The 23,597-nt window shown below is 34.3% G+C and overlaps 2 protein-coding genes and 1 non-coding gene across 3 annotated transcripts; 1 reads left to right on the top strand and 2 right to left on the bottom strand.

Annotated features, from left to right (window-relative positions):
* Nucleotides 1-159: 159 nt before the first annotated feature.
* On the bottom strand, nt 160-2,660 carry LOC113764202 (F-box/WD-40 repeat-containing protein At5g21040). Its single transcript, XM_027308298.1, has one exon. The coding sequence runs from the start codon at nt 2,076-2,078 to the stop codon at nt 405-407; it is 1,674 nt and encodes a 557-aa protein (XP_027164099.1). The 5' UTR covers nt 2,079-2,660; the 3' UTR covers nt 160-404.
* A 15,990-nt stretch (nt 2,661-18,650) lies between these two features.
* Nucleotides 18,651-20,767, top strand: LOC113781953 (nuclear intron maturase 1, mitochondrial-like). The gene has a single exon (XM_027327840.1). It carries the CDS (start codon nt 18,651-18,653, stop codon nt 20,733-20,735), a length of 2,085 nt encoding a protein of 694 aa, XP_027183641.1. The 3' UTR covers nt 20,736-20,767.
* A 2,243-nt stretch (nt 20,768-23,010) lies between these two features.
* LOC113752914 lies at nt 23,011-23,117 on the bottom strand. The gene has a single exon (XR_003464927.1). It is a non-coding gene; the product is annotated as a small nucleolar RNA R71 (small nucleolar RNA).
* Nucleotides 23,118-23,597: the final 480 nt, after the last annotated feature.

Genomic DNA, 23,597 nt, shown 5'->3' with positions numbered 1-23,597 from the left:
TTCCATATTTCACATTTTAATACCGGTGCCAAATTCAGATCACTGTCAAAACAGGAAAAGCAAGGAAAATAAAACCTACCAGCACGGAACTGAAACGGTTGTAGACTTATAAGTCAATTCTGCAGATAAGCGGAGGTATGCCTAATTGATATCACATAGTTGATCGGGTTTGAACCTCTCAGCTCAGAAGAAAGCACTATTTTATAAGTAAAAGGGTTAAGAGAAACGACGGTTGAACCCAAAATACAGTTCACTATTGCTAAGAGACAGCAACCATATGATTAATATGTCAAAAGCGATATTAAGAATTAGGAGACACCTGGAAACTAGACCATAAGATAAATGATTAGAAAACAGAGAAACTTCAATAGCAGGCAGATCTTAAAGACAATCAGAAGTTCTCTTCAAGCCTTCAATTTCCCACTCACCCTACGCCTGTTGTGCCAGCTATTCCTGTCACCGCCAATTTGATTTTTCTTAGCTGCAACTGAACATTGGTCACTCCGGCCAGTTTTTGAACTCATTTCAGTCTGGAGCTTACGCCTCCTCATTCTGTTTTCCAATCTTAAGCCTCGCAACGCACGTACCCTCTTCTCAATCTCCAATGCTTGAGAGAAGTTCCAGATCCTGACAACACCTTCTTCACCTCCGCAAACGATACGATCAGGACCAACATCCACTGAGAACAAATTACTCCCGAATCCATGAAGCATCCTCTGTGGAGGCTCTACATTTTTCTCATCCAGGTGAACAACCTTGGAAGATTTTTCAGTCAACGAATCCCTGCTCATCTTCAAAAGCTTTCTGACATCAATCAGTGAGAGCTTCCCATCACTAGATGCTGAAACAAGCCAAGGGAACTCAAATGCAAGAGAAAAAACAGGACCAGTGTGAGGAATCCATTTTGCGATCTTCTGAACCTTACAACCCAAATTAGTAGTAACCTCAAACATATGAATGGCTCCATCTTCACCTCCTGTAAATAACAGCTTTCCAGTGTGACTTCGTGCCAAAGAATAAGAATTCCCAACATGAGCATTGTTGATAACAGCAAGTTGCATCCCTGTATTAATGTCCCAGATATAAACATCTGAACCTGCAGCAGTTGCCACAGTACTTTCATGAGGAACAAGGCTCCAAACCCAGTCACTATGCACCAGAACATTCAGACATTTCAAAGTAGATCGATCCCAAATACGTACTGTCATATCCCAAGAACCACTATAAATCCTAGTAAAATCCAACGCAACACATGTAATTGGCCCTTCATGCTCCCAAAGACGGAATTCCAAGTTTTGGTTTTGAGCCTTCAGGTCAAACAGATGAGGATTTCCATCCTCTGTCCTCCACCCATGTATAAATCCATCTGTTCCACCAGCTACCAAGAGTCTTGCATCAGCAGCAACAGCACGAATTGTGCAGCCAAGAGGGCGGGACGATGCAATAGACAACCCTTCTTCCATGTTCCACATCCGCACTATCTGATCATACCCTGACGTAAAAATAAGTTTCTTCGATGCCAGAACAAACACAGTTCTCACAGCTTCCGTGTGCCCATACAGCGCATCAATACTATAACGCCCCAGAAATGTTTTACTACGAAACTCCCTCTCCACGAAGAGCTCCTTCCACGACCTCTCATCTGTATCCTCCAGCTCTAAGGCTGGAGTTATCGGATGCCCCCACCTCTCACAATAGAACTCCTTCCACACATCATGCTCAGATGCAAGCCAATACAAGAATTTACTAACACAAGAAACAATCCCAAGCTCCTTAGGGTCTAAGCAGTTGAGGATTTCAGATATCAAGGCTTGAGGAAGATCAGTAATCGACCGACACGAATTTGGCAAAACCTCAGCAGCAGGCACCAAACTTTCGCTAGTTGAGCTCGAGTTCCCACCTTTTGCATGAAAACTTGATTTGGGTTTTACTTTTCCAAACTCAAATATGACTTTCTTTTGATTGTTAGATGTAATTATTTGATCAGTATCAACTTCTTGATCAGCAAAATTATCTGAAAAATCCGCTAAATCCTTTTTCAAACAAATCCCAGTATCCTTTTGGCATTCAAATGCCATAAAAATGTTTTTGCTCCTAAAGATCTAACCTCCAAAAAGGAACCTTAAACCTAACAATATATACAAACAAATTCCCTAAAATCAGCAAAACTACAAAAACCCAATTCAATCACAACCTCAAGGTACAAACTAAAGTAGAGATTCAACCTAAAGAGAAAACCCAAGTCACCAAATTACAAGAAAACCTTGTAAAAAAACACCCAATTCAATCACACCCCGTAGAAGATCAGAAAAAAGTATCCTAATTTAGAAAGTCAAACTCTAGTTTTACAAAGACTAATGATTACTGGAACTACTCTCAAACTCGAGTTATATATCTTTTCAGATTGTACCCGATTTTCTTGACAAGAAAATCAAAGGGTCGATGAAATTGTCTTCAAAAATTAAAAATGAAAAAAAAAGCACAGAAATTCAAAGAATAAAAGAGGAGATGAGAAACCGCTAAAGGGTGTGAATTGAAATTGAGTGCAAAGGGTACCTTTCTTTAGGGAAGGATGGCTATCTCCTGTTTTGATTTTGATGATTTTTCTTTTGGAATTTGGAAAACAAAAAAATTGGATATTTGTGGAAATCGAAGAGAGAGAAAAGGCTTTTCAGGGTCTCTGGAAACCGTCTTGTGGTGCAAGCGTACAAGTATATTCTCTTTTTTCTTTACCCTTTTTTCCACTTTTCTCTTTTTTATTTTTTCCCCTGTTATATTAGTTAAATTATAATAACCTCCCTTAAAGTTTGAAGGCATCATTAAAAATACAGTTTTAGTACTCAAATTTAAACACATGAACGATTTTAGTCTCTAAATTTTAGACAAAAATAAATCTAATACCCAAACTTTCAACTTTTGAATACATTTATATCCTTGGCGATTTTTATTCAAATTATTACCTAAAAAAGTCAGGTGACAATCACGTATTCGGTAACTATTATATAAAAAAAATGCCAAAAAAACTGTAAACTATCCTTCTAACACTAAGGTGAAGATGAAATACAGCAAAAGAAGGAAAAAAGGAATAAGATGAACAAAGTTAGGCAAGTGGTTAAAGCTTTAAAAATATCTTTCTTGATTTTTTAGTGTCAGAAGGATATTTTATATTTTTTTGAAAATTTTTCATACAATAGTTGCAAGACACATGACTATTACGTGACTTTTTTTTATAGCAATTTGGAAAAAACTGTCAAAGGTACTAAATGTGTTCAAAAAAAAATTGAAAATTTGGGTATCAAATTATTTTGTCCAAAGTTTGGAGACTAAAATCACTGATGTGTCAAAGTTTAGATACTTGAATGGAATTTTTCTCCGTCGTATTTAAACCTCACCAAAACTTTACCTTCAATTTTTTTTTTCTTTTTTGGCCCCAGCACCTCGTGCCCTACTTGACTAGAGGAAAGCGGCCGCGTGATAAAAACTGAAGTAAAGAAAGCAAGAAATTACAAGAAGGCAACAATTGAGAGAAAATATGCTGTTGTCGGTAGTTTCATAAGATATTGTGGTAACTATAAAATAAATTTCCTCTATGGAATGCTGCAGCACAAAATGGAGGAGATTGAGAGAAAACACCAGACTTTTCATTTTCGAGAACATTTTTCCTTTCTGTTGGGTGTTCAAAGATTTTTTTAACTTTTCTGCAAACAAAAGCACAAAATAAAGGAAGGGAAACAAAAGCAAAGAAAAAAAATGAAGACGGGCATGACTGGCATAAAATCTTGGATTCAAAAAAGATAGGTCTCGGGAAAATTTCCCAACTCAAATAGAGGGCAGAATTAGGATAGATCTAGATCAAACTAAAAATATTGAATATTTTGATATTTGAGAGAAAATGAATTCTTTCGTCTCAAAATTTAATTAATATTCATTATTTAAATTAAAGTGGTTCTTTCGATCATTCAACATTAAAAAAAGACAGCCTTGTTTGAATTGCATTTTTTTGAATTTTTTATAGAAAAATTATTATAATGATTTGATATATGTGAAGTAAAAAGGTGATTGAAAAATATGTTCACAGGAAAACGTAACACTGTCCAAACAAGTCTTAAATTGTCAAATCCCACAACCACCACCTCACAAAAATGCAATCTTTCATAGTAGACTTGATTATCACATAAAACTTATTAGCAATTGAATTAGAATATTAGCTACAGCAATTGAACTAGAATATTAGCTACTCTCCCCTGTCCATTTGGATTTAGGGACTTGATTACATTAGGCATCTAAGAGAAACTAACTAAGCCATGATAATTTCATAGCTATTTAATCATCTTTATTTGCCCATAGCACTAGGGCCGTACGTCTTTAGTGTAAATTTCTCGCTTGATTGTTGGATCAATAGCTCTAGATGAACAGTGGGATGCTTACCTTACTATTATGATATGAAGCAGAGGAGAAAAGAGCTTTTTTTTTTTTTTTTTTTTTTTTTTTTTAAGATTAAGCCGTGAGTAGGGTCATTTTGATGGATTACTGATGCAATCAATGAAAAATCAAATATTTAACTAAACGGAATCTAAAATCAAGCAAAATAATCTACCAAACACCCAATCATATACATGGTCGGTAAACAACTCTTGTCAAAAATTTTCATAAAATAACAATCTAATGACTAATGGAATGGAAACAACTCTTGTCAAACTTATTTTAAAGAGAAGTTAACGGTATAATGACTAATGGAATGGAAAACAACTCTTATCAGACTTATTTTAAAGAGAACTAACTGAGTAAAAGTAGCACTTAAGCAATGACCAACTTTAAATATTGCAACAATTGGATGCTTATCAATAAGCACCCAATAGCTTAAGAGTAAATTTTATAAACATGATCAGTGTATACACTATCACGAGTAGATGGATGACACATGAATAAATTTTGAAGGAAAAATGACCTGTTTCATCATTCACATCTCGCAAAAATATTCTTTTCATCCCTTACTTTTATAATGAAGCAAATTCGTCCCTGGCATTTAAAAATTAAAGCTATTACATTCCTGAACCTAATTTTCAATCTGAATCAAACCATTCAATAACCCAGTAATAAATTTCAGAAATAGAATTGATAGATCACTCGGTCAATTTCATCATATTCACGTGACATTTATTAAACCAAAAAAATAAAAATTATAACATAAAAGGTCATTCTTTGTCTTGGAATAGTAGAGTTTTTTTTTTGGTAAATCTTTTCATGCACCATTAGTATATCCGATTGCGAATCTAGATGTGTATCATAAATATAAATTTTGGTGTTTAAATTTAAATTGAAATGATATGGCGGTACATAAAACCGTCAGTGTATACAATGACGCAAAAATATTCTTTACATCCCTTACTTTTATAATGAAGCAAATTCGTCCCTGGCATTTAAAAATTAAAGCTATTACATTCCTGAACCTAATTTTCAATCTGAATCAAACCATTCAATAACCCAGTAATAAATTTCAGAAATAGAATTGATAGATCACTCGGTCAATTTCATCATATTCACGTGACATTTATTAAACCAAAAAAATAAAAATTATAACATAAAAGGTCATTCTTTGTCTTGGAATAGTAGAGTTTTTTTTTTGGTAAATCTTTTCATGCACCATTAGTATATCCGATTGCGAATCTAGATGTGTATCATAAATATAAATTTTGGTGTTTAAATTTAAATTGAAATGATATGGCGGTACATAAAACCGTCAGTGTATACAATGATAATGTAGGAAAGATTAATCTTTCTTTTTTATGTTATAATTTTTTATTTTTTCTTTTTGGCTTCATTAAATTTTACATGAATATCAAGTTGAGTTAATCAAGTAATCTACCAATTACACCCCCAAAATTTGTAATCAGGTTGATTGGTGGTTTGATTTAGATTGAAATTTGGGTTCAAGGATGTAAGAACTCCAGTTTTTAAATGTCAAGAACGAAAATGATTCGTTTTAAAAGTAAGGGACGAATTGTAAAATATGAAAGATGAAACCGATCATTTTCCCAATTTTGAATTTTAAATTTAAATTTTACATATGTATCATATATCTAATGGTGATAGTGTATATACTGACATTGTATATAAGATTAATTCATTACTTAATTTATTTACGGATTGATAAGATTTTATTTAATTGATAAAAAAGTTTCCTTAATATATATATATATATATATCATATCTAAGTCATATAAGGAAGTGCATTGTGGGAAGAGTGAAATAAAGTGGGGTAAATAAAAAGGAAACTAAGTTTCCCACATGTGTTTGGTTAATAAGAAAATGGTGCAAGAAAATACAAATTCTTATCTTTGTTTAATTGGAAAGTTATCGAAAAATTGGTTAGTATGCTCGTTGATAGAAATATTATGTATTGAAATTCCTCTTTTTTTTGGTATTTAAAATATACAAAAAATGTAATAAATATAAAGTTTTGCATATTGGAACAATTGTTTACCTTAAATTTAATCACATTTTTAACAATAAGTTTATATATAAAGACATAAATATATATATATATATATATATTATATGTGTAGACATGTGATGTGTGGGTATCATTTGTGTATATGAATGCATAGACACAAAAAAAGAGCATAAAATGTAATAGAAAAAATGCTAATATAATATAAATCTAACAAATTACTAATTTATTAAGTGGATAAAATAAAAATAAAATTTATAAACTACAAACATTTTTTTGAATTTGAATTAGCGTTAATTTCACTTTGCACCCCTGAACTAACATTGGATCCTACCATGCACCCTCAACTATCAATTTCAACGCTCAACTGCCTCGAACTTTTAGTTTACAAGCAATGTAGTCTAATTTGCAAATCTCCAGCAAATTAAAACGAATTTCAGGTTAATGTGGCTTGGTAAAAGACCATTTCACCCATTGTTAACTTTCTCTCCTCCTTTTGTCAAGAAATAGCGCCAAAGCCAAAAATTTTCCCTCCAACATAAAGTTATAGGATAAAGCCAAATCATCCATTTTTTTTTAATTAAAATTGAAGTAGCTTCCTTCATTTGGCTTCCCCCATTTTTTTCAAAATACACCCATTAAAAAAAATCAAAATCAAGTCATATCTGTATCTCTCTCTCTAAATATGGCCAATATAGGTGATCGACACAAACTTCGGATTTATGGTATGATTGTGGACTGATTGCACCAATTAAGATGTCATTTATAATTGACCACCTGGTAAAGAGGCTTTGCCGGCTTTAGTAATTGTAAGATAAGAATAAATTTTTATAACATTGAATTTTGACAAAAAGGAAATGATGGTCGAAAAGTTATGGAAAGATTGGTTAGTATGCTTGTTATAGTAATATTGTGTATTGAACTTCCTTTTTTTTAATTTAAAATATACAAAGACATGTAACAAATGTAAAGTTTTGCATATTGGAAGAGTTGTTTACCTCAAATTTAATCACATTTTTAATAATAAATTTATATATAAAGACATAAATATATTTATTATATATGTAGACATATGTAATGTGTGGGTGTAATTTGTGTGCATAAGCCATTTTACAAATGTACAGGCAGAAAAAGAGCATAAAGTGTAATAAAAAAAATACTAATGGAATATAAATCTAACGTATTAATAATTTATTAATTGGATAAAATACAAATAAAATTTTTAACTACAAGCATTTTTTAATTTCAATTATAAGTTTAAGATGTTTAAATTTATATAGAAGTTTAGGTTAGAGAAAATATTTTAAAAATAAAAAATTGTAAAAAAAATTCAAAATTTACCCGTGACTCATCTTGCTCGATTTCTAGAAGAAAAGTATGTGATGAATCTCATTAATTTCTAGACAACCAAAGGTTCAAAACTTACAGAAAAGTTATTTACCTGCCATTTCTAATTTTCTCAAACTTCGCCAGCATAATTCTTTAACCCTAAGTTACTCTAACCACCCGACCTCTTCTTCGCTTCTCCACCAAATGCAGGATAGGGTCCTATTTCACTCTTATTGCTCTCAAATTTCCCCGGTGCAATACTTAGCCCTAATTTACTCCAATCATACCAACTTCTTCTTCACTTCTCCACCAAATTTCCCCTCTCCCATGCAATGGAGAGATAGGGTCCTAAGTCCACCTAAGGCTAGTCTATTAGGATTTAGGAGGCAAAATTTCTTCTCCGTCTCCTTCTTTTTTTTCAATAATTGTTTGAATTCTCCATTTCGTGTAGATTTTTTGTTTTGTTGCATCATCAACGTGTTTTGGTCTTCTTCTTATTTTGAATTCAACCACCTTTATGCACATCATATCACATAAAACACTATTTGATTATCCTAAAAAATGTTTTCAAATGGTTTTATTTTTAAAAACACACTATTTTGGATTTTTCTAGTTGTATATTAATGTCCAAATATTGTGATTAATTTTTCTTCCAAAGATAGAATGAAGAAGGCAAATTGGCATAGACAAATTTGCATATTTCCCCTCTCTTTTTTTTCATTTTTTAATGATTGTCGAGCTCATGTTAAAATGTGTTAATATTTGTTTGGACCTCCAGATTCCAGATAATAAGCCAGTGGAATCAATGGTCAATTGTTTAGACCTCCTTATTCCATATAATAAGCCAACAAAATCAATCGTTAAATTTTTGATAATTCATCTCATTATGTATTATATTATCATTATGTATTATATTATTGAGTTTTGATCTGATAGCTTGCCATACACCCTTGCCTTGCCAATCAGATATGGTACATTTAGTACATTTGATTTGATTAGTAAGATGAGTTTAGTGATGATACAATTCTTATTTATACATTCTTTTGGCGACCTCGAGAATTAGGAAATAGGTTCTAATCCTTAATGGGAGTCTCCAACAAGAACTGACATATGCTATATATAATGGGAGATGGAGATGACCTATGCTCTGCATATAATGGGAGTCTTCAATTAAGCAGAAGACATACGGTGAGTTTGGTGACAACTATGAGAGGCTAAAGACCAAAAGGGAGACCAGGGTTTTGTTTGACTATTTGAACTTTGAAACGCTACTAATAATTTAAGAACTCTCTAACCACTACATTAATCAAATCAAATAATAAGGAAACAAGGTAACAAAAGGTAACAAGTGTCAGTGAGAATTTTTTTTATTTATCTCTTAATATGAACATCGTCGTTAACTATAGTTTGCTTTTATTGTTAAAATAATTGCTCTTATCATTAAACTAACTGACTATAGTTAGTTTGCTTTCATCAGTGAACTAACTGAGGTTTGAAAGGTTTAGAAGGATTAGGATGAGTTAGGTTAGTATGGACACTTGTTAGTTTGAAAGAGAATGAGATAGAAAGTGAGACAGAGAGTAAGACGGATGATCCATTGTGGGCTAAATTTAGTGGTACAAAAAGTGACAGACAAATGTTTATGCCAAAATTAGGCACAATGGCTTTATCATTGTAGCAACCAGTGCTAAATGCATACTCAATTTGAAATGCATAATATTATGATGAATGAATTTCATATAAAGTTTTCATTGTTAAAGTAGTGTTTGAAACTTATACTATATATATAATATGTTCTTATCTTAATTACTATTTTAGTAATTATAACACTTCACAATATTTTATATAGTAGACACAAGAAATGGTATCATGTTTATTGCAAGCCATACACATAATCAGTTAATGTTTGAAAGTTATACTTTATATATACTTATCTAGAATTATTATTTAGTAATTATATCACTTTACAATATTTCATACAATAGACATAAGAAAGCATATTATAGCTTTAATTGGTTGCCACCTAGCTAGGGTTTAGTTTTTGACAATTCTTAAAAATTTGCACACGTACATTTGTTAGAGCATTTGATTTTTAGTAATTATCTTATTTTAGTAACTTCACCACCAATCAATCTTTAGTAAATATTCCATTTTAGGAACTTTAGGAACAATTTTTGGCCACCAATATTGCCACATGACATATAATTATGACTATTATAAGAGAACTTATTACCTAAAGAAAAGAAAGCTTATTACCTAAGGAAAAAAAACTACGACTTGCATAGCAAGACTTATCATTTATATTTGGTGGCTTGGTATGCTTTCGAAACATATCCATATATTCTTATATTGAGAAACTCAAAATCCTAAGTACTTTTTTGTGCACCAACACTAAAGGATCTCAAATTAACAAAAGAACAAATGAGTTTAGTTGCCCTGTAAAGAGAAAATAGCCCTTGTTTTCTACTATCAATTTTCAGTTAGGTAATATAAATAGAGGGACAGAGGGAGGACTAGTCCTAGTACTTAGGCAACTAAAAATCGAAGAAAAAAGGACTATAGGAAACTGCAAGTGTTCTCGAATTTGGCTATCGATCCACAATGCAGAGGACTCTAGACCATGCAGATGTATTATGTTTGCCCCTCCACATCACCAGAGCTACTACCTCCTATAGGTTGGAATCCCTCAATTGATGACTCTACCTCCCTATCATGAGAGCTTTCTGAACCCATGGTGCCTCCTGTAGGTTTCAAACCCTCAACCTATGCCTGTCGATAAGAGCTCCCCAGACCTATTGTGCCTCCTGCAGGCTCAAAACCTTCAACTTGTTCATGTTGATGAGTGCTCTCTTGACTCGTGAAGCCTCCTGTAGGCTCAAAACCCTCAAATTGTGACTGTTGTGGCTCCATCATCTCCATATTATGAGAGCTCTCAGGAATTGTGCTGCTAATAGTATGCTCGAATCCCTCATCCATGCTGTCCTCATAGTCTCATTTGCCCTACAAAACAATGTGGTAGAATAGTTTGAAGAGAGAGCTTAACATAAATATATATAGTGCTGAGTTGATGTCAACAACTAATTAATTATCTTACCATGTTGGACTTCCAACTGTAGCATTATTCTCCCCCTCATGAGCACTATTCTCTTTGTCATTTTCATTGCTCTCTTTCCTAGATACTGGTACCCTGTACAATAAAATTGACCAAATTTAAAGAAATGCAAATATAGTTTGGAAAAATGCAGTATAACATTTCATCAACACCCCGAACTTAATGAATTGTGTTTTTTGTTTGAATTGAGTTATATATTTATCACAAATCTTACCTACATCGTCTAGAACTCCTTGTCCTACCTCGCAATGAAGTCAAGATTGTTGGATCTGGATAACACCTGTAGAAACCATGAAAATAAATCTGAGTGCTAAAGTAATGAGGTTCTCTACATGGAAAGTGAGTCGATTTGTAGATTGATCATGTTACTTACTTGCCTTGCCTACAAGGTCGAAAGGTGATTTCTTTTATCACTAAATTCCTATAATCAACAATTGAATAGTAAAATAGAGTATGTAAATACTAGTTACAAAGTCCCCAAAAAAGAAAAAAAAAAGAGAAATAGATCAATATCCAAATTATTCTAACCTAGGCGAGTCTTCTACCCAAGTACTTTAAGGACTGAGTTGGCAAAATCTACAGCCAAATCTTTGGTATTCTGATCACCGTATCCATCATACTTTGCGTTGATGGCTTCCAACCTTTTTCTATAATACTCCTTTTTGCTCTCAGTCAATGTCACCTCATGCTCGGGGTGCTCTTCAGTAGGCGGTAACTACGTACGTTTGAATTTTTGGCTTTCTGCTCCCACATTGCCACCTTGTTGCTGTTCTTGACATTGACCTTGCTGCTCTTCTTGCAGAGTGGTACCTTGATGGTCTTCCATTTATAACTACAACTTAACCACTGAAAAGTCAGGACAAACGCCCGCTGAAAAGAGAATATGTGTGATGCTAAAGGCAGTAGAAATCCCAAATCCAATTCCAAGAGAACAAGACACTGAAGAATGTTCTTGGAAGAACAAGAATCACTGAAATTAGAGAGAGAGGAAGAAGCTAGCTGATCTCTCTTGTTTTTTTCCTCATTTTTATTTGCTTTAGGGCAAAAAACTGACTAACTAGCCACCAGCAATAACGCAAATAACTAACATCGACATCAACATCAACAAAATAACTGTCAAGATTCCCTTGACATTCCCTATTGATTACAATCAAGAATTGCTAACTCTGATAATCAATCATCAAACCATGCAAAAATAACAAAATAACTCAATAATGCATCAGAATCCAAATTAATTTCGTGCGTTAATTATATAAAAAATGTACATCACAACATATGTCTACACAGTTTAGCACCTTGAACGAGATCATGCATGCATGCACACATGCATGGCAAGTAGAAAACAATACAAGAAACAAGAAGAATTAAGATGTATGCAAAATAATTACCTCGCTAAATGGCTTGATCCCAAGATGTGAAGTAACTGCAACTTGTTTGAGATTTTAGAATTTCTAGGGTGGACAAAGACAAACATGGCCTCCTATTTATAATGACCTTTTGATTGAAAATTGGGTTTCAAGAACTTCCAATTTTTGCTTTTGGAAGGTGGACAAAGTTTCGTGCATGTCCAACCTTATGGAAGCGTTCTATATATTTTCTTTGATGTTTTTCATTTAAGGAAACCGCTCTAATCCTTTTCAAGTCATGAAAACGAAGAATTAACAAATTTGAAGTAACATAGAATTGTAAATGCATAACGCAACTAGAATATAATTTTGGTTTATATCCTTGTGACTTTAGTTTAATGTTGGAAAATATGTTACTCAGAACATATATGGAACTTTGATTTGAATCTATCAAACTCTATTAACTTTTGCTTGGATTTGTTCAAAGTGGTGAAAAGTGGAAATGAAGAGAAATAGAATATAGAGTTAGATTGGTTCAAACATTTTTAGGTTTTAATTTTCTCCTAACCAAACTTGAAAACTTAATCTTCGAAGTAGTTAGCAAACCAACGTATTGAAATTTACTCAAGAATCATAAGAATTATGCATAATATTTATTGATCAACATGAATAGGTACCATCACTCAATGGTAATAGAAATAAGTGTAGTATTAATTATGTTCTTTATTGGTTAAGATTGAGGCGCATAGAAATTAGAGATCCTGACTTCTAATTCTTCTTTCCTCTTTCTATTTCTTGAATCTCAACCCTCTCATCTAAATAATTATAAAAAAAAATCAATGTTACGCTTATCTTTTCTGTTCATGGTTGGAAAACATGGTCGATTAAGTGGTGATAACGTATTATATGAAAAAAAAATTTCTTATTGTTCAGAAACTTTATAGTTCCATTAATTTTTAATGGCATATAGTTCCATTTTTGTGAGGAAGCTTCTTTTCCATTTAGCCGCGGACAAAATATCAAGTCCATTGCAAGGAAGCCTAAGCAACAGTCATGAGAATTGAGTTGAAAACCTTAAAAGTAGAATTTGTCCAACAGTCATGAGATGGAACAGATGAAATAAATAAAACAAAAGCAAAATTTTGTCCAAAAACTTTCCAATGTATACATGCAAGTTTCAGCGCACCAGTTTGAGTTGTATTAGTATAATATCTTACGTACAAGCTAATGAATGGAGGCATTGTGTAGTGTTAGTTCTTGAGTTCATTTTATCGCTTAAGTAACAAAAGATATCCATTCATGAGCATTGTTAATGAACATTATACGGTGTGATGAGATGATGAGGTATACATGTCTGGATCACTCCATCGGTTGGTGGGAAGCAAAGGTGAAGGTGAGCGGGAGGAAAAGTTACCCATTTGCAGACTTGCAGTTTTATTATAACTTGACTTGTGGAGATTTGGATGTCAGGCTGTATTTAGCTGTTAAAAACACGGGGCATAAAAGCTTGCATTTTCAAGCCATAAGTTGAATGTGCAAATTGTATTTTGGACCACAAAATCCTTCATTGCATAATGGTGGGAGTGATTACTCGAATATGTTAGGCCTGAAATGGCCATTAACCACAAAAATAAGCGTAGCAATTTTTTTTTTTCAAACGTCACTTGGTTTGCATCGAAAATATATTTTTCAATTAATTTTTTATCTTCTCAATTATATTTTTATTTTCTATACATTATATCATAAAAAGTGTTATAATAATTATTCCAAATTATCTCCAATCCAGGTACAAGGTTTCCTAACACCAGTTTAGGCTTTGACCTAATCATCATTACTATATAAAAAACATGAATCTTAGTAAAGTACTTTTTTTATCTTAGTTTTTGCTATCCCTAATTTACCCTCGTGTCTTTTAATTAGAATTATTACATTTCAATGTGCCACTAATTAAAAGAAATAAAATACTCCAATTGATTACATTTCAATAGTATTGGTAATTATAATTAAAAATTGCTCATTAAAAACTACTTACCTAACGTTGGTCTCCATCTCCAAATATTATAAGTATCAAAATTTTGTAATCGAAGCATGAAAAGTTTCTCATTAATCATTATTTGAGATTGTAAAAAAAAATCAATATAAAAAAATAGATACTTTTTGGAAAAAAGAGAAACATGAAAGAAGAAAAGAGCCCTTATTCATTTGTATATTTTCATACAAATATCATGAGCAAATTTAACAATTATGCACTTTTTACCAATATGAAAAAATGAAAAAAACAAAATATAAAACAAAACTATTTCAATCAAATGAATTTTAACTAAAAATTAAATAACCAATATAAAATGATTGAGTAATATGAATAATTTACATTCTCTATTGATAACAAAAAAATGCTTAGATAAAATGTAAGTAGTCCAAAATTCATGTTTGAGGGCTTGGATTTGTCCATAATTTAAAATACGAAATGTTTGGTTCTTAATTTGTGCTGCTTATTAATAATTAATCCAATCGCTCACATCTTTCTAGATCAAAAGCCTTTGTAATTGTCAAGCAATCAAAAGTTACAATTCATGACCCAGCTTTGCATCATGTTAACACAGGTGATTTGAGTCATCTAATTTTTTTTTTTTAAAATTTTACTTCTAAAGTTGATGGCCCAAATATGAGTTTTGTCAACTTTGTTTCATCTGAACTATTAATTGTACTTATATAATTGTCCTAAGAAACCACTCTTTAATTTTTCTAATGTAATTATTACCATCCTATGGCATTCGGCAGCATTAGTAGGTCAAAGAACCACTACGAGAGGATCATAGGCTTTATTGCGTTACTTTATTTATGTATGTATGCATGTGTTTTGTGTGGAACACCAGAATTCAAACATGTTTATTCCAGTCTTATGAAATTGTGTGCTTGTGAACAAGGGATCAAAAGTATGGCAGCATTTTGTGCATAGAATGCTAGTGAGGTTCTTTTAATTGTGCAAAATTTGTATTAGTTGGACTCGTATTCACTTAGATTCTATTTAATAACCCAATTCAACACTAAAATTTAATGGATTTAGATCGTAATATATTTAAACGTATTTGATAACAATAAAATAAAACATTTGAATTAATTAAGTGGTACTAAATTTCTTAGGTAAAACTTGCCAAAAAAAATAAATGATAAACTATTCACTTATTACTTAATGTGATATACATTCAAATGTATCAGATTTAGTATTTAGAGATTCAGTAACTTAATGAATTACAATTTCATATTATAGATTTCAGAATTCAGTTTTCAAATTTCAATTTTATCAAACGCACTGCTAATTTCATACGCTAAATGTTCTTTTGTGCAATTTATCATGAACTAGAAATTTTAGTACAATTCATCTCTCAATCTTGGATATTTCAAAAGCATATAAGAGGTGTGTCATTTGGTTATCATCATTACTTAAGTCCTGTTTGATAACGTAATTCAACACTTAAACTTAATAGAATTAGATCTTAATATATTCAGACCATTTGATAACCAAAAATTAAACATCTAAATTAATTAAGTGGCAATGAATTTTCTAGGCAAAATTTGCTTCCAAAATTAACTGATAAGCTATTTACTTATCATTAAATGTGATATGCGCCCAAATGTATTAGAATTAATACTTAACAATTCAATAATTTAATAGATTCAGACTTCAAAATTCAGTTTTCAGACTTCAATTTTATCAAACGCATTAAATATGCACTCAAAAATATTAGCATTAAATATATCAGGCACCACCATACACAGTGTCCTGGCATAAAAATCAGGACCATTAGGAGACTCACACCTCATTCCCTTAACTAAGTACCAAGCTACGGAGGCTTACCAAAGGCATAGAGGCTACACCAAATGTTGCTAGAAAATGTAGCAAGTGCTAGAAACTTCTGGAATGTTCTAGGTTGTTCAAGAGATTTGTGGAAATGGCCTAGAGCCTTGTAGATAAGAGTGGTTTTGTGTACATACTTCTAGAGATTAAGTGTAGACACACATTGTGTAGAATTCTCTAAAGAATTGTATAGTTTTCTTTGCTTGCTTATAAATAGGCAAAACTCCTTCATTTGTAACCCAACTTTGGGAACATTGAAGTATTCATAAGTGTAATACAAAGCTTTTCTTTGCTTCCAATACTTTCTTTCTTCGCTCACTACTTTAGTTTAAATCTTGACTGATCGCTAGTGCCGTAGGCGTAGCCCGTGACTTCGACTTTCTGACTCATTTACAAAGCTACAACAATGCTTCTTTAGCCCACAACTCTATTTAGCAGCAACTTTTTTTCAAGCTCAAAACTTAGCAATTTAACATCTGCTATCTTTGTGTTAGTCCCATAAACCCCAATACTAGAAAGTAGAAAATAGGTAAAATAGGGAAAGTGAGTAAAAGAAAAACAATAGAATTCCTAAATCCCTAACAACAAAATAGAAATGGAAAACAGAATTAATTAGGATGTAAATGGATAAGCCTTTTTGTTTTTGTTGTTGAGCACCTCATTCGTTTTCAACGTAACTAGACAATTTAGTAACAACGATGTAGACAAAGTAAACACTGAAATCAATGTACCTAATTTCTCTTTGAATTCTTTCCAGCTCTTCTTAAGCTCATTGATTCCATGCCTTAGGTTCTCAATTTGTGCCAAAGTCCTGAAACAATGACTTTAGTGACTTTTTGAATTGTATTATAGGTCTTTCTAACATTTTCATAAACAAAAATATTACCTTGCATCATGTTCTTAAACAAAAATATCATCCTGCATTTGGGGTGTCCCTCAATTTTTCTATTTTCCTTGTTTAATACTTTTAGGATGGAAATATATTGTCGTGAAAAGTCAAGTTTGATGTTAAATTGTCAAAATTGCAGTCAAAAATTGATCGTGAAACCTTTTCCTTGGTTGTCAGTTATATCATGGAGATGGGGAAGAAGAAGATGGTATTTAGGTGTAATAATTAATGAGTACTTTAGGAATTGCAATAGAATTTTCTATTGACTTTACCGAAACTCAAACAATCAACGTTGTTGGATTAGCAGTAGGGGTGCATGTGTAATAAATTTCTCAAGCGAAAGGTCTTTTTGTAGTTTTGCTAAAATTGAGAGTTTGTTTGGTTATTTGGCTAAATCTCAAGCAAAATAAATGTAATTAACCCTAGAACAAAATTACAAACGACACTTCTATTACTTATTTATTTCTTTATTTCTTTAATTTCCCTACATTAAATGTTAGACTTGTAGCTTTGGAAAACTCAAAATTCTTGCTTTGTAAATAACATCAAGGCTATTAGTATTTAAAGGATGATTACTATTTATGAATAAGATACTAACACTTCAGAGATATCTAGCTAATTTTAAAAACACCAAAAAGGGAAAATGACATGTTTCATCCTTCACATTTCGCAAAAATATTCTTTTCGTCCCTCACTTTTAAAATGAAGCAAATTCGTCCCTGACATTTAAAAATTAAAGCTATTATATCCCTGAACCTAATTTTCAATCTGAATCAAACCATTCAATAACCCAGTAATAAATTTCGAAAATAGAATTGATAGATCACTCGGTCAATTTCATCATATTCACATGACATTTATTAATCCAAAAAACTATAAATTATAACATAAAAGGTCATTCTTTGTATTGGAATAGTAGAGTTTTTTTTGGGTAAATCTTTTCATACACCGTTAGTATATCCGCTTGCGAATCCAGATGTGTATCATAAATATAAAATTTGGTGTTTAAATTTAAATTGAAATGATATGGCGATATATAAAACCGTCAGTGTATACAATGATAATGTAGGAAAGATTAATCTTTCTTTTTTATGTTATAATTTTTTATTTTTTATTTTTGGGTTCATTAAATTCAACATGAATATCATGTTGAATTAACCAAGTGATCTACCAATTACACCCCTAAAATTTCTAATCAGGTTGATTGGTGGTTTGATTCAGATTGAAATTTGGGTTCAGGGATGTAAGAACTTCAGTTTTTAAATGTCAATGACGAAATTGCTTCGTTTTAAAAGTGAGGGACGAAAAGAATATTTTTGTGAAATGTGAAGGATGAAACCGATCATTTTCCCAAACATTTTTATAGAGTATTTGTGTTACGGTGTACAATTTTAATTCTATGTGAATTCAAATTTTAGGTAATTTCTTAATTATTCAAACAAAGAATTTGGGATTTCAAATGAATTACGTATCAATTCTATGCCTTTCCCAAACAAAAAAAATATCAATTATTTGAAATTCCAGTTCTACAGAATTCCTATTCCAATTCAATTCTAATTTTATAGAACAAACGCAGCCTTAGTATTTTCATGCGTATTCACCATATCCTCTCTGCTAAAGCTTTCTCTTTCTGTCCACGGTCCCTTTTCTCTGCGATTCAAGAAATGTTACTGAGAACAAAACTCAAACACCTCACCTACAAACACATAATCCCCCTTATCCGCTCGCTCTCTTACCTCAATCCTCAGCCTCAGGTGTCCCAGCAGCAGCAGCCTTCTTCTCTACGGCGACAACAAGATCCATACTCCCTCCTAAAAGAAGAACCGATTCAAATCCTCGCGGACCTCTGGGTCAAAACGTTCTCCCAACGGCAACAACCAAAGCCCTTCACCAACCTCACTGGTTTCCTCTCAAAATTCGATCTCTGGGTCCTCGCTTACCAGAGAACTTGCGCCCACGTAAGCGGCACATTCCCACCTCGTAATGCTCTTCACTCGGATGTTCTGTGCGACGTGTTGTCACTGAGAAACGCCGTGGTTCGTAACAAGTTTTCATGGCACTGCAAGACGCATCAGTTTATTCGTGGCCCCAATGAAAAACCCCTCACCAACTTACTCTCGAGACGCCAACTGAACCCAATTTTGACGTCCAAGAATCCACCGTTTCAAGATCGTGTTGTGCAGGAGGTACTCTTCATGATTCTGGAACCCGTTTTTGATCCACGGTTTTCATCCAAATCACATGCTTTTAGGCCTGGGAGGAATGTGCATACGGTTATTAGGACTCTTAGGAGTAACTTTGCAGGATACTTGTGGTTTTTGAGGGGCGATTTAAGTCCAATTCTTGATGAGGTTGATGTGAATGTGGTAATGCGATGCATTGAAAATGCTGTCAAAGATAAGAAAGTTCTGAACTTGATAAAATCTGGGTTAAAAGGCGCTGTAAATAACTGTTTAACTGATGTTGAATGTGAAGGGAAAATGAAGAAGAGCAAGAGGAAAAAAGGGCGGACAAAGAAGAGAATCTTGAGTGAGAATGAGCCAAAGCCAGACCCGTATTGGTTGAGAACGTTTTTCAATTTTGCACCTGAGGAGGCTGCAAAGGTGCCGAACTATGGATATTGCGGGATACTTAGTCCTTTGCTGGCTAATGTGTGTCTGAATGAGCTTGATCAAATGATGGAAGAGAAGATAATTGAGTTCTTTAAGCCCTGTGAACAAGATTCCATATGGAAGTACTCGATAGAAGATGGCTCTCATAACCCTTCTTGGCCGGAGTTCGTTCCATCTGGTGGGAAGGAGAAGACGAGGAAGATGGATTACGTTAGATTTGGGGGTCATTTTCTAATTGGGATTCGGGGAACTAGAGAGGAAGCAGTGGGAATTAGGAAGGATATAATTGAGTTTTGTGAAAACAATTTTGGCATAAGGCTAGACAATTCCAAATTTGAGATTGAGCATATTACTAGGGGAATTGATTTTTTGGATCACACACTGTGTCGTAGGATCATATATCCTACTCTTCGTTACACTGGGACAGGTGGAAAGATAGTCAGTGAGAAAGGTGTAGGAACTCTGCTTTCAGTCACAGCTAGTTTGCAGCAGTGCATTCGTCAATTTAGAAGGCTCGAGTTTGTGAAAGGTGATAGGGACCCAGAGCCACTCCCTTGCACCCCAATGCTTTATTCGGGACAAGCTCATACTAATTCTCAAATGAACAAGTTCCTTGAGACCATGGCAGACTGGTATAGATATGCAGATAACAGAAAGAAAATTGTTGGGTTTTGTGCTTATGTCATTCGAAGTTCTCTTGCTAAACTTTATGCTGCCAGGTATAGATTGAAATCTCGTGCCAAAGTCTACAAGATTGCTACACGTGATCTTAGTCGTCCTTTGAGGGAGAGTAGTAATAACTCTGCACCTGAGTATTCAGATCTTTTGAGGATGGGGCTTGTTGATGCTATTGATGGTGTACAATTTTCTCGCATGTCTTTGATTCCTTCATGTGATTACAGTCCATTCCCTAGGAATTGGATCCCAGACCATGAGAAAGTGTTGCATGAATATATCAACTTACAAGATCCGAAGTTCTTTTATGAACTGCAAAAATCACTCAAGCAACAAGTTCTATCATCACCCCAAGATGACATGTCTGAGATTGTGTGGAGTTGCAAGACACTTGGTATCCAAAACTACTGCCTTAATGGTGCGACAGAGGTGCATGATGCTTCTCCAACAGTTAGAAGGTGAATAAGAAAGCAATTTGATCGCTGAAAATAGAATTTTAGTGATGCTGTGATAGGTTGCATTTTAGTGGGTATTTTGGGCATTATTGCATAATTAATTGACTAAATATTTTCGTTAATTGGGTGGATTCTATTGATATTTTGTTTTGGTGCTAATTGCAGGAATGGTTGCTGCAAAGCGCTTAAATTCAACTTTTAGAAGATTCATCGGAGTGGGGCCCGTTTGAGAAGCGGAAAAAAATCTAATTGTAATAGATTTTATTTTAATATATATTTCTAGGGAGTCTTGCTGCAATTTTGAGAAGTAACAATTTGTAACTTATCTCTGGCGCGGCTTAGGTTAGAGGGAAGTCTTCGTTTTTCTCTGTTTTGAAGAGGAGACGGTGCGCCGCAGCCTGAGGGGTAGAAAGGCAACGGACAGAAGCCATTATTGTTGACTTGTGAGAAACCAACTCTTGATGTTTTGACTTGACAAATTGAAAAGGAAAAAAGTGAGAAACTTTTCTCTCGGATGTTTTGGTAGCAATTGGGAGAAGAAAAAGAATAGCCGCCGTTGTTGACTTTTCTAAGCTTTGGTTTTTCACTTTTGCTGACGACAACTACATTGAACACTCTGCCTTTCATACGCTTGGGTTTTCGGAGACAAGTGCAAGAAATCAAAATCTCTTGCTCTGGTCTTCTGCTCTTGACCAAAAGAAGGGGTCCGATACAGCGACGTATCCCAATTCTCCACGCGCGCTTGGTCCTCCATTAATGGAGGGCTAATTCTCTAATTCTAGTCAAGGGGGCAACTGACGAATTGGTTCATCGATTACTGTGAGATCTAGATCATTCTTTATTATTTTTCTCATTTATTGGTATTTACATATTTCCTGTTTCTAATTGTTATAGCCTTATGCATGATTGATTAGTGCGCAATAATTAATTGTTTATATAGGCTATTTTGCTATATAGGGGTAATTGAATCCGTAATCGTTCGTTACCTCTATCCCAGTAGCAACTGGCACAATTGGATTTGTGTCAGGGGAATATTTGATCTGGCTTGAATGAACCCTCGTAGCGTGTTTGTTAGTCAGGATTGGGCCTTTCTAATTATTAATGCAATCCGGAAATTAAATCCTACGGTCGTACCTAGGGTTGTTTTTGGGTTAGAGAAATAGTTAACGGTCGTACCTTAGCTATCGATAAATTAAGGAAGGGTTGGTTGTTTAGCGCGTGCGAGACAACTAGAACCAATCTATTAATAGATGTTGGAATTATTTTTGCATCAATGATCAGTGCATGAACCATTTCTGAAGTATACCCTTGGCTAGAGTTTCTTTTAATTATTTCTTTTAATTAATTATTTTCTGCATTTAATTTGTTCAGTTGGCTTTTGATACCAAAACCCCCCCATTAATCCTGATTTGAAAAGAAACAAATATCTCTCCAGTCCCTGAGGAGACGACCCTACTTACCACTGTCTACTAGTTAGGGAGTTCAGTTAAATAATTAATTCAGGTATATCGGATTAAGCACACTCTTCGGGAACAGGGTGAATCAAGTAACCCATTGCACACCTAGAGTCCCTGCTCCAGTACTCGAATTAATTACTAGCTGTTTCAGGTGGTAGTTAGGATTTATTATTTATTATTGCACAGGTTCGGCACCTGTCAATTTTTGGCGCCGTTGCCGGGGACTGGCGTCTGAATTATTTGTTTCTTTTTGAATTCAGTTTTTATTTTGTTTTATTTTATTTTTCTTTTTCTTGGTACTTTTGCTAGTTTATGCCCCGTTCTTCTCGCACAGGTGACTTGGTATACGATCCTGAGGTTGAGAAGGCAGCACGTAGGCGAAGGCAAGAGACCAAGAGACAAAAAGAAGGGTACTCATTTTCTGAAAACGAGTCAATAGAAGACGAATTGAGCATGGCCAACACCCAGACATTACGGGAGCTGGCTACCCCAGAACTGACTCATCAGCCCTTGTGCATCACGTTCCCAACTCTGGCTGAGAATACCTCATTCGAGTTGAAATCGGGGTTGATTCAACTCCTACCTTCGTTCCATGGCCTTTCTGGTGAGGAACCCCACAAACATATCAAGGAATTCGAAGTGGTTTGCTCTAGCATGAAACCCCCTGCGGTCACCGAAGAGCAAATACGACTCAGGGCTTTCCCTTTCTCTCTCAAGGATGCAGCGAAGGATTGGCTATACTACCTACCTGCAGGTAGTATCACCACGTGGGCACAGTTGAAAAAGAAATTTCTGGAAAAATTTTTTCCCGCATCCCGGGTTGCGAGTTTGAGAAAGGAAATATGCAGTATCAAGCAGTACTCCGGGGAATCATTGTACGATTATTGGGAAAGGTTCAACAAGTTGTGCAAGGGATGCCCACAGCATCAGATTAGCGAACAACTGTTGATCCAGTACTTCTATGAAGGGCTCCAGTCAACTGACAGGGGTATTATTGACGCTGCGAGTGGAGGAGCCCTGGCGAACAAAACACCGAGGGAAGCATGGGACCTTATTGAAGCCATGGCAGAAAACTCTCAGCAGTTCGGCTTCCGTGAGAGCAATCCTACCCGTAGGGTAAATGAGGCAGAGACGTCATCCATCCAGCAGCAACTGTCAGAGTTGACGTCTGCAGTCAGGCAGTTGGCCATGAGAGACACACCGCGAGCAAAGGTGTGTGGAATCTGTACTAGCATGGACCACTGCACGGATTCGTGCCCCATTCTGCAAGAGGACGGGGCGGAACAGGTAAACATGGCCGGAGGCGTGCCCGCGCCCCGCAGGCAATATGACCCGTATTCCAACACATACAACCCCGGTTGGAGAGACCACCCCAATCTCAGTTACGGGAACAGGCAACAAGGTTCATTCCC

This window comes from Coffea eugenioides, chromosome 1 (genome assembly GCF_003713205.1).
Source record: "Coffea eugenioides isolate CCC68of chromosome 1, Ceug_1.0, whole genome shotgun sequence".
NCBI lineage: Eukaryota > Viridiplantae > Streptophyta > Magnoliopsida > Gentianales > Rubiaceae > Coffea > Coffea eugenioides.
The sequence above is the reverse complement of the archived record's forward strand: the minus strand, read 5'-3'. Positions and strand labels throughout refer to the sequence as shown.

Bases quoted from the DNA above. Each gene is read 5' to 3' on its own strand.
- LOC113764202 (XM_027308298.1), bottom strand. From the start codon at position 2,078: ATGGCATTTGAATGCCAAAAGGATACTGGGATTTGTTTGAAAAAGGAT.
- LOC113781953 (XM_027327840.1), top strand. From the start codon at position 18,651: ATGTTACTGAGAACAAAACTCAAACACCTCACCTACAAACACATAATC.